At 37.3% G+C, this 12029-nt stretch overlaps 1 protein-coding gene across 2 annotated transcripts in view; it reads left to right on the top strand.

The window, feature by feature from the left end:
- TANGO2 (transport and golgi organization 2 homolog) overlaps nt 1–9314 on the top strand; it is a 38804-nt gene extending 29490 nt beyond the window's left edge. For both annotated transcript variants that reach the window (XM_009274348.2, XM_009274347.2), the window contains 3 exons: nt 1754–1907; nt 4492–4596; nt 6440–9314. In XM_009274348.2, the coding sequence (XP_009272623.1) occupies nt 1754–1907; nt 4492–4596; nt 6440–6560 (380 nt within the window). In that variant the 3' untranslated portion in view covers nt 6561–9314. The remainder of the gene's footprint in view (nt 1–1753; nt 1908–4491; nt 4597–6439) is intronic.
- Nucleotides 9315–12029: the final 2715 nt, after the last annotated feature.

Here is a 12029-nt window from a genome sequence, read left to right as displayed (position 1 = left end):
TCGTGACCGACCGCCAACTGGATGTAACTCCATTCACCACAACTCTCTGGGCCCGGCCGTCCAGCCAGTTTTTGACCCAGCGCAGAGTACACCTGTCTAAGCCGTGAGCCGCCAGCTTCTCTAGGAGAATGCTGTGGGAGACGGTGTCAAAGGCCTTACTGAAGTCCAGGTAGACCTCATCCACTAGGCAGGTCACCTGGTCATAGAAGGAGATCAGGTTGGTCAAGCAGGACCTGCCTCTCATGAACCCATGTTGGCTGGGCCGGATCCCCTGGTTGTCCCGCTCATGCCTTGTGAGCACCCTTGAGATGAACCACTCCATAATCTTCCCCGGCACCGAGGTCAGGCTGACAGGCCTGTAGTTCCCCAGATCCTCCTTCCGGCCCTTTTGTACAGCTACAAGCACAAAACAGGCTTTAATACAAACATTAAAAAAAAAAAAAAATTAAAAAAATCTGGCTGCTTGTTGTAATGAGAAACTGAATCACAAATTTTAGGTATCTGCAGACTGTAGCAAAGGTAGTTCTGGTCTCCGTGCTTCAACAACAAATTTCTTTTCTATGTATGTGGCTGCCTTTAGGGAGAGCCAAGGTTTGGTAATCTTTGTGCTTATTCATTTGGGTTGTGGTGAGAAATACAGGGTACCTCTGAAGAGAAAGCTCCTTGTCATCAAATGTTGCTTTGCTGTGTTTTTCAAGAGTAAAATCAGAGGCAGAAATTATGATTAATATAGCTAAACTGGAAAAGACTAGACTGCAAAAATGGTATAATTCTGTTCTACCTTTTTCATAATTTAGCAAACCAGAGGTTAAAAGTAACTACTGCAAATATGGCTTAGAGTAAAAATGTGAAACAAAGTACTGAATATTAGCACAGAGGAACGCTCCCACTCCTCCCCCCCCCAACATGATTTAGTAAATATGTAGATACTATGAGGCTAAAGTGGTCCACCGGGACTGGTCTGTAAACACTTGATTGTTACTGCTTTTAAATCTTGAACTTACCACGTAATCTCCCTATTATGGATTTCATTAATTTCATGACACGTAAAGCTTGAAGGATTAAAGCTTTTTTTACAGAAATAACAATATCATGATTACTTATTTTGTGAGAATCAACAATATCATGATTACGAGTTATTTTGTGCTTAGGTTATATAATACCCTAATGTTTCTACTAGTGTTGTGTTCTGGAGGAAAAAAAAAAGACTTTATTTCACCTGATTTCACACCACAGTGTATATTTTGTTAACAACAGTGCTGAAAGTCTCAAATTCAGCTAATTTTAGTAAACTGAAAGCAATGATGCTCTGAAGTGGGTGTTTTGGAGGGGGGTTTTTTTGTGGTTGTGTGTTGGTTTTGTGGTTTTTCCCCACCCCCCGATAAAACAGTCAGAAGTAGTGGTCCAGAAAAGTTGTTGAGAAATGGTTAGGTTATTTTATTATGAGTTACACACCTAGGAGACGTGTGGTCTCCTGAAGGGGTGAAGTATTTATTTTATCACATGATATACATCTTTGATACAGAGTTTAATGACCTCACTTATTTTTGAAGCAAAATGAAAGCTGGCAATAGGATGAATAAGCAAATTATCATGAGAGATTCATGATGAATTTGCTGATAGCATTTGCTTCTGTCCCTCAGACTGTGTGGGATAAGATAATTATGAAGTTATCTTTTGCATAGTACATAAGTTCATTTTCTTTACTCCAGAGCTTAATAAGTTGTTTGGGCTTTGAATTTTGTATGTATAGGAATATATGGATTGAGTAATTCTTTGTTGGATACACCATGGAAGAAACTTCAGTATGGGAAGCAGCTTTTCACGGAAGTGGTCAAAAGAAGTCAAGACCTTACCAAAGAAGACTTGGTGGAGGAGCTTCTTACAGTGATGAATAATCAAGAGCCGTAAGAACATAATAGCCAGAGTTTCCTCAAAACGCGATATGACCAGTTTAAAAATTGCATGAGGAACTATTTTGACAGAAAGGAAACTTTTACCTTATATTAATTGACTAAAGCTGAGTAATGAAGGGCAAAAACAGTGTTCTTTCCACAGGGACTGACTTTCAATAATATTGATTTTTAAGCAGCAGACACAGTAAACATTATTACTGCAGTCTTAATACTCATAGACTGTACACTGATTTCTCTGTACTCTTTTAAAGATTGCGCTTCTCTTAGTAAGGGTGACGAGTGCAAGACAAGGGATGTGTAAGCTGCTTGCTGTAAGCTTTGTGGAGGCTTGCTGTAGGGTCAGGTTCAGTTTCTTACTGCACACAGAGTAACCACTTGTTTACATGAGCAGGTTTGTGTTAGTAGCTGCTAGCTCTTCTGTATTGCTACCCAGAGTAGACACAGAGGGTGGAGAAGTGAGCTATTTTCAAAGTAGAACCAGCTGCCTTCCTCAAAAGTGCAATTATTTTAGGCTAAATGGAGGAAGGAGATAAGGGAGTATTTGCACAGTTCAGCTGTAGGCCTCTGGTCAAGGAAGTTCCCAAGAGGTGAGTTTGAGTATCTAAGTAAGGTTCCTGCACTCACTATTGGCTACACAGTGAACCTCAGCCCATAAGCTAGTTGTTTAGAAGTTAAGGAAAGTGATACCATTTAAAAGTCCAGACATGGAGCGGGGTAAAGGAAGTGCTGTGGTCTAAATTCATATCATTGCTCATCGTCCAGTAACTTCCATGTTTAGCCTGACTTTTACCTGTCTAGGGGGTGATTTGTGCTGAAGCAAAGCTGTTTCTGGTCTATAGATGCAGTTTTCTACCTTTATCAGTCAATTTTAATGCCAACATTCATGTTTGGCTTTTTTCAGTGGTTCAAAATAAATGTTTACATTAAAAACTCAGACATCTGAGCAATAAGTAGTAATTGGGAAGTCTGCTAAGCCATCTTAGTTAGTTTTTTCATCTGATACCAGATCAAGTGATTTTTCAAAAAAATTGGTATACTTTACCTTTTACTAGTAAAAATACAAAGGTATAAGATACAATACAGTCCAAATGATCTTCCCTTAATGTTCAGTAATTCAGTGTGATCTCATCTGAAATTATCCGACTATAAAATGGAAATATTTACTTACAAAAGGCAATATTTAAAACTAAGAGTGTAATCTTTCCAAATCACACTTCAAGATGAAACGATCTTTCTTTTCATAATAAATATGAACACATGGACATGCACTAGCTTTAAACTTTCTTAAAATATCTTTATGATCACTCTGTGTGTGTAACAGGAATTCAGTGGGTACAATGGTTGGTGGTGGAGTATAAGATAGAAGCTGGCAGTTCTCACGGGCTAAAGTACCCTGCTATGTGCCTTCTCTCTTACATCGTGGTATGCTCCAGCCACGTGCCCAATACAGGAGTGAGAAGAGCTTAGTTGCTCTATTCACACTAGAATTGCACCTATTCTTCTCCCTGAAACACCCACAGGTCCTCTTCACCACAACAACAAAGAAAAATGATCCCAGTTAGATGTAAAGGTCAGTTACAGTATAACAAATTGCACAGTCTCCTCTACAGATCAGGATGAGCTCTGAAAACGGGCTTGAATTGATCAGTCTGTTTTGTTCTGCCCTCTTCCCCAGCATTCACTGTACAGCTGATGGGCTGCTGAATTATTATTATTTTATAGGTACAACTGGGTCTGTGTTAGGAGGCAGAAATGTGATTATTTCTTGAAGGTGGAGGAAGCTTAAAAATCAAACACAAAAACATGCTATAATAGTTAAATTGGACTTTGATAAATAAAATTGGAATCTTTAATTATTGAAATAGGAAGCTGTACTTATGGCTAGCATTTGAGAATATGTTCTGGTGACGTGAATGGAAAGCCAGGGATGTAGGGTTGCTGTGGTAACCTTTGACCTTATCAGCATCCCACAGAAGAGATGCTACTTATTTAATTACAATAAATGAAGCTTGATATGCTTTATAATTATGTTTCTAAATATCTTTCAAGCTTTGATAGGAATATATGTCAGGAAATCTGTGTGCAAGCTTACCTTGCTGCATCTTCACAAATTTTATTTTAAGGATTGTCCTAGGTATTTTCAAGGTATTCCAAACAAGATCGAAGGAAGCGGAGAGGTCTGTCTTTGACACAAAAAGAACTCCTGGAGTCTAACTGGAAAAATGCTGGTTTATGTGATGTGCCTCAAATTACTTGATCATTAATGTTTTAACTGAAACTAAAATACAGACAGACAAAGAATAACAAGGAAAGTGAAAAACTTGTCAAGATATGAAAAAATTTCTTAAAGTGAGACAAAAATTCAAGACTTGGAATGAATCTCTATGGGAAAGAGCTTACAAGCTGTTTTATCTTTGGTTTTCCTCATACTTTAGTTTTGAATACAATTCACACTTTTGTACTTTTTGAAAAGTGATTGTTATTTATCAACCACTCAGTCAATACAGCTTGGTTCAAGAGGGATGAATGTGTTAATATTGGAGAATTAATTTTTTTAATTCACTACTTTTTTCAGTCAATTACCAGACCCTGCGATTGAAGACCAAGGGAAGGATTATATACGTCCTATATTGAACAAGTATGCAGCTGTATGTGTTCGTTGCCCAGGTTATGGAACAAGGTAAAAAATTCATAGTCAGAAATAGATGTGTACCGGTTCAAAGCATATCTCAAATCAAAATTATGCTGCTATAAGTCTTAACTCTATAGTGACTGGTTTAAACTTGTTCAGATATTGATCAAGTATAATTCAGTAAAGTATTTCCTTGCTCAGTATCCTGGTGTCTTAGATTTGCTACTGATGAGCATTTTAAGCACACATTATGGTTCATCTTTGGTGGGGAGTGTGACATAGCTTCAGTTCATCCAAAACAAGATAATACAGTTCTCCTGGTTCCCCGGTGTAGTAGCAGATCTGACCACCTCTAATTTTGATCTTATCAAAACATTAAAAGCTTTGAAATCATGTTTTTAGCAGAAAAACACAACTGTCTTCTATATCTGAGGAACTGCAGAACACCTTTCTTTTCAAAGAGCAAGAATAGGTTCATCTGCATAGCTAAGTAAGTTAGAGGTTTCTTTAGGCATGTCATTGTAATATGTAGCTGCCATTTTCATACATTAAAAACCTATTACTCTTTACCAAAGAACATGTATTTCCACTTTTTCCCTAACTGATGCTGCTGTTTTTACTGAGATATTCTCACTTTCTGCTCAGACTGTTCTACCAAAGATGCAAGAAGAATAGAATAGTGCAATGCATCTTGCATTTAATCCTTGATGGAACAAAATTAGAGGTGAACCCTGTTGGCTGCTGGTAGGGAATTCCTACTCTAAAAGACTGCCAACAATATTGTCAGATTGGTCTCTCTGGCATAGTCAGCCATAGCATTTCCACTGTAGAGATGTAAATCGATAAGCAGAGTGCCCTCACTTCTGTAAGTATTTTAAGTTGGTGTTCTGAGAAAGAAACCACTGCAAAAACTGAGTATCTCTGTAAAACGTATTCAAAGAACATTTTAAATATGGGATAATGAAGACCTAAAATGATAAAGAAGCATCTTCCTCCTCTTGCTTCACAGATTGCAGTCTAGCTACCTCAAAGGAAAACAGGGATAACTCAGTAGAAATACTGACCTCTTACTGGTGAATTAACACTATATTTCAAGTCTTCTCTGCTACTGTAATTGTATGCTCACATTTATCTTTCCCTTAGCAACATAGCTTAGTGAATAGAGCTTGTTAATTGGGCCTCATGATAGTCTTCTGAGGAAATTAAGCCCTTTTTTTTTAATATGAGTGAACAACTATGGAGTGACTTGGGGAAGGCCACCACATCAGGATGGTGGAGAAGTCCTAATTCTGTCAGTCATCTCTTTCTGGCAGGGTACTGCAATGTCCATACAGAAATGACAGCTTAGACATGACACAGGGGCATAGATGCATGAATGGTATCTGCTTTTCATGAAAACAAATTTCCCCTGTGGAAGGTTCCTAGAGAGAGAAAAGTTTTTCTGTGATCATGTATCAGTGTCCTGTGATAATAATTAACAATGTTTAAATCTTAATGGACAATTGATTTGAAAGGAAAGAATGAAAGGGTACTATTGATACGAATAACCCATCAGGGTATGTGTAGACTGTGAAGAAAAACTTGGTTTTATGCTACTTCTGAACGGAACACTTGGCACTAAACAGAGTTTAACCTTTTATCGTACTCTCTGTAAATGAGCAGCTTTGCGTGTCAGCTGCTGCAAGTGCAACAGGGAATCAGAGCAGTGGAGTGACAGAAGAAGGGACTGAAAATGCCCATTTGAACTTGCCAGGACGACTTCTGCCCTGCTAGCGTGGTGGTGATGTGGTCAAGAAGAAAAAGAGCTAAAACCTTTGGGGATGAGGGATGGGACCCTGCAAAGTTATATAATGGACACAAGGCCTAACCTTCTACCCTTATGTTGTTTCAGGACTAACACAGTCATTCTCATTGATTCAGAAGGACGGGTTACTTTCACAGAGCGCAACATGATCAATGCAGATGTCAACCAGTGGAAAACAAGCACCTATGAATTCAAACTGCACACTTAACAACTTTCCATTTGAATGGTTTGTAATAAAAGCAATGAGAGAACAAGCCATTAAGCTCTAGTAAATGTTTTGTGCCAGCCTCCACAAGCTAAAAATAGCAAGGAGAGCAAAATTTTAAACTGGTAGCGTACCCTATCAGGCTCACAAATCCCTTGGATAAAACCAAAAGAAACTTTTTACATTAGTAGCAACTTATAATCAGAAATAAATTTTTAAATATCACCCTGCCTCCAGGGCAAGGCCATCTTTGCCCAAGACGAAGTCATTGCTTTTCTGTGGCTGTTTTGTTTTGTTTTTTTTCTTTAAAAGGTGTTTTAAGTAGACTTTTAAATATATTTTCAGTTCGGAGGAGGGGAAACGTTTGCTGCTTTTATTGTTCTACCTGAAGGTTTTACCACACTTTGCTTTCCCTTCAACATATGCTTTTAAGATTGTATAGCTGATGCCAATGTGCGTTAAATGAATTTGTTATCTTTGTAGTATTAACTGCTTTAGTAACGTTTAAACTTTTCAGCAGTGCCATGGTGCAATGTTCTGCCTGGGGAGGGCAGAGTAGGGGGGATTCTTTACGTTTGTTTTCCTACAGATAGTACAGCAATATATCTTATTTCTAAACTTGATTTGAGAGTAGATAGGAAATTAAGTTCAGTCTCTGTTCAGCTTTACTCAGTAGAAACTAAAAAAAAAAATCATGGGAGCAGACTTGCTTATCTTTGACCGGAATAAAATTATGTGGATTGTGACATCTTTTTTTCCTGATAGTCTAATTAGCAATGTTGTTTTTCTTCTTTTCTTCCCCAGCAGGCAGGTAAGGAATTAAGTGTCTGTTTGCAAACAGAACCTGAATATGAAGTTTACATATATCAGCTGTTTTATACATGTGCAATTTTAGCTTCATTTCTTTATTGGTATAATATGTCAAAACCTGGAGTGACTGTTCATAGATGTTTAGTAAAAATAGCTATTTGTTTTAAGGTGACATTATTGCAGTCTTTATATTGCTGAAAAAGTTGGGTATTAAGATGCACTTCATATGTTCTAACACCTGTGAATTAAAAAGCTATTTAAATGCATGCTTTTTTCAATTATTCAGTGCCAGTGTAGGTAATAGAAGATTCTAGCTAATACCAAGATATTTTAAACCCCTGTTATTTTGCTGCTACTGGTGTTCTGTTTTGACTTCTTTTGAATGCTGAATATTAAGTTAGTAATGGATCACTGCTACTTTTTTCTATATATATGCTGAATGTATTCTTTTTACAAGCCTTTGATTATTAATTGTAGCAAGATTTCTCATGCTACTTAGAGATGTGCAACTACTCTTCTGTACTCAAGCTTGCGTGTTCAAGCATTCTCACTTGTGTGTGTGTGTGTTTGTGTCTGTATGTAATGGAGGAAGCAGTAAATTAGACTTGCCATTGAGGTGAAGTACTGTGAAAGGCCATTCCCAGACTTCTAATTGCCAGGAGATGCTAAAGCAGCATTTAGTCAGATATTTCCTTTGTATTTGCATATTTAAATAGCTTCTAGATACCAGGACTGCTTGCATGACTAGTCACTGGTTATTCGTTCAGTGCTGTATAAATGACTTTTTGACCACCTTGATTGCAAGACGATCAATACAGTCTTGTTGGCTTGTATGTGGTTTCAAACTCGGAGCCTTCCAGACTGTCTTTGTGAGCTGTAGGAAATGGTTAGCCCTTTTTTATTTTTGATGGCTGTTCAAACTATATGTTTGTATGAATAAAAATGTTATTGTTATTTTTAGATGCAAAGAAATAGCCATAGATGTCTTGAATTTGAATTTGACAAGTGCATATTTAAAAACAAAAGTTGGCTTTGATGGCTTGCTCTTACTGAGAGTTTGTGCATCAAACTCCTTGTACCTTAAGAAAAAAATCACCAGCGTATATTTGAACAAGACATTATCTTTGAAGATATTACCTAAATGGCAAGCAAAATGCTTGCATGTTGTTTCTTGCTAAAAGCATTTAAAAACTTTAGTTTTTATAGTAGTTCTGTAATAATGAAAATTTATTCTTATTTTTTATGTATAGGCAAAAGAAAAGCAAGTCAGGGCTTAGATGTAAAAACAGATGATAGTGTATTTTGCTTTGCTTGAATGAAAATTCTAAATCTGGGATTTGTTTCTTCTGACAGTTAAAATAAAACAAACAGTAAAGAACCAAAACCTCTAATGTTATCTTCTTATTATGTCAGAATAGTTAATAAAGTGAGCTTTTTTAACTTCTTTTGAAGCTCATGAGAGCTTTGCCATTGGCTTCAGTGGAAACAGGACTGCAGTGCAGATAGCAGGAAATGGTGCTTGTCCGTAGAAATGATCAGGTATTTATGAAGTACATAATTTACTGTGTGCTAATTGTATTTGCAATGAATCCACTGGAAAAAAGTAATCTAGTTAAAGTTAACAAAGAAAGTATTTTATTTTTATAAAAGTATTTTTAAACATAAAAGGGGGTTTTAAATATCAGTTTTAAAGGCTATAAAGGAAAATTGTATATAGGAAATTATTGCATGGCATTTTACTAAGTTTGCTTATATATAACATCTTTTCAAAGTCATAAATTTGCAAGAGATTTTTGTTTCCTGTCTTTTTTTTCTGTGAAAATGGTAGCAGAAGAAATTTTAAAATGTCTGTAAAAACTCAATTTTTTTTTCTGAAAATTGTTTTGTAATTGTTGTTTACATATGTGTTCAAAACTAGAATCGGAATAAAGTCAATCTGGTGACCAGTCTTTGTCAACATTAATAGATTGTGCATTTCTGCACATATGTTTATGTTAATTTGTCTGTAACTTTGTGTGGTAAGATGAAGTAAAATCTTTCATGAGGCATTAGAAATGGAAGAGCTTTAAGTTAAGTCCATTTCAGGTACTTAATTCCTTTTTAAGAGTGCTGTATTTTTTCTGGGGGTTTTGTTTGTTTTTTGTTGTGTTGTGTGTTGGGTTTTTTTTAATTCTATGCTGTTGCACGGTTATACTTGTCTTATCCAGGTAAGAAATTGGAAAATATTTCTTTAAAGCTAATAATTCAGGTTTGGGGCATTTTGCTTTGTTTTTCAGGTTAGTAAACAGAATGTATTGACTGGAATGTTCCCAGACCAAGTGTCACAGTAGCCAATTCTCTGAAATACCCTCCAACTTCTGACAACCAGTATGTGCCCACCACCTCCCCTCCCAAAAGCAAATGTCCTCCTGTTATTAGCCCTGGCTGGATTTCGCTCCAAGCACAGCAAGATCAGGTAGAAAACACAAAGGTTCTCAAACACTGAATGTCTGAACCAGTGTCTTGAGCATCCCTCTTCCTGCCATGACCGCAGGGTACTTGGAATCTGCTTTCTCCCTTGCAGACTGGAGTGGATCCTTCAAATCTTAATACCGGAATGTGTCAAGCAAGCCCTTAAAGGAAGAGGAACTGGTATACTCTTGTGTAAAACGGTGGAGCCATCTCAGAGCTAGTCTTAGCTTTACAAGCAGTGACCTTTTCAAACTGACAGTCACTTTGAGAAGACAAGCAACCGGTATTGTCATTGTTAAGGTGGCAACCCAAATGAAATCTAGGGGAATTCCCAAAGTCTGCAAAAAGAAAAGCTTTATTAACTCATGAGCCTCTAAAGTTGTCACTGCCAATTCTTGTCTATGCAACAAGATAAATTTGGTCTGGATTACTGGTCTTGAAATTAGGTGGTTGCATCAAATGTTTGTGGCAAGAGAAGTTACTAATTATCAGGGACATTGAAAATTAGTATAATGACAAATATATATTCAAAGTACTTTGAGGGGGCTCAGGTTCCACCCCCCCCAAAAAAAAAAGTAAATAATCACAGCGGAGGTACAGTACAGATAATGCAAAGGAAAGGGCAAAACCAATGCTTCCTTAGTGAAAAGCCAGAGCCTCACAAAATGCTACCGAAGGGCAAGAATCCAAAAGCCTGGATTTTGGGCAGACCTGAGACTCTCCTGTTACGCCAAGTTGAGGCTACCTTAATGTTCTGCCATACCTGGACGTTGCGGTGGAGATGTAATTGTCTCATCTCCCTGTTATCAGCAGCTTTAATTAAATACGCTTAGAGCAGAGAATGAATTAGGCCTTTGGAGGTCCTCAGTATGTTCAAAGCTTAACTGATATTTATTGTTACAGATGAAATATACCAAACTAAATATTAAGGCAAAATATTGATAAGACTTGGAATACTCTTCATATTATAAGGAAATAAGTAATTTCAAAATGAATCGATGAAATACTAAGCAGTAATAAGGCAATAATTAAAGCATCTTACACTTCAAACTTAGCTTGAAGAACTTAAATAATGCACATTTATGGCTTAGCAAGCATCCTCATTTATATGGAGTATTAGTGCTAGGAATTAGTTTTATATCATTCACATTCATGTAATAGAACATTGCTAATGGTCTTCATGTGATTAATTTTCTGCAGAGAAGTCTTGTTGACAGTTACTGAGGATTTAGGAAATGGTCTTGACTTGGTGAAAATAGAATCTGTATTGTAATCACCTGGAAAGGCAGCAGAATAAACTGAGAATTACATAACCCATCAGTATGACGCATGCTGTGAAATGTAAGTTAAGGTGAATAGAGTGAAGAAAATGTTGAATATATAAAATGAATATATATGTTGTGGTTTAACCTCAGGTGGCAACTGAGTACCACACAGCTGCTCGCTCACTCTCCCCCCCCCCGCCCCGCAGTGGGATGGGGGAGAGAATTGGAAGAGTGAAAGTGAGAACTCATGGGTTGATAAGAACAGTTTCCCACCGACTGATGCCCAGCCAGTCCCTGAGCAGCGGCCCCCCCGGCCAGCTTTCCCCAGTTTATGTGCTGAGCATGATGAATGTCCCTTTGGCCAGTTGGGGTCAGCTGTCCTGGCTGTGCCCCCTCCCAGCTTCTTGTGCACCTCCAGCCTGCTCAGTCGGTAGAGCATGGGAAGCTGAAAAAAGTCCTTGACCAGTGTAAGCACTGCTCAGCAACAACTAAAACATCGGTGTGTTGTCAACATGATTCTTGTCCTAAATCCAACACACAGCACTGTACCAGCTGCTAGGAAGAAAATTAACTCTACACAGGCAGATTAAAGTACTCAAATTTACCATATCTTTTAAAACAGAAGACGTAAGGACTGACCTTAGGATCATAGATGAGGGAGAAAAATAATAATTAATGTAAACTTTTATATTAAGTAGGATAGGCAAGAATTACGATCTATTTAAGTCATATGCAACATGAATGAGAAGCCATTTCTCTGCTGCTTCACATTAAATTTTTATGACTTTGTACTAGAAAGATTAATGGAGAAAAATGCAAACTAAAAACAGATCAGAAGTTGGAGAAATGGCTGAGAAGGCCATACTTAATTTAGCAGAGGACAAATATAATGAAGAAAAATCCGTTACATTGAAAGATGTTCTGAAGATTATCTGCAAAAGCTTGA

This window comes from Aptenodytes forsteri, unplaced genomic scaffold (assembly GCF_000699145.1).
Source record: "Aptenodytes forsteri isolate BGI_AS27 unplaced genomic scaffold, ASM69914v1 Scaffold79, whole genome shotgun sequence".
In the NCBI taxonomy this organism is placed as follows: domain Eukaryota; kingdom Metazoa; phylum Chordata; class Aves; order Sphenisciformes; family Spheniscidae; genus Aptenodytes; species Aptenodytes forsteri.
Note: the sequence above shows the minus strand (reverse complement) of the source record. Positions and strands in the feature narration are given on the sequence as shown.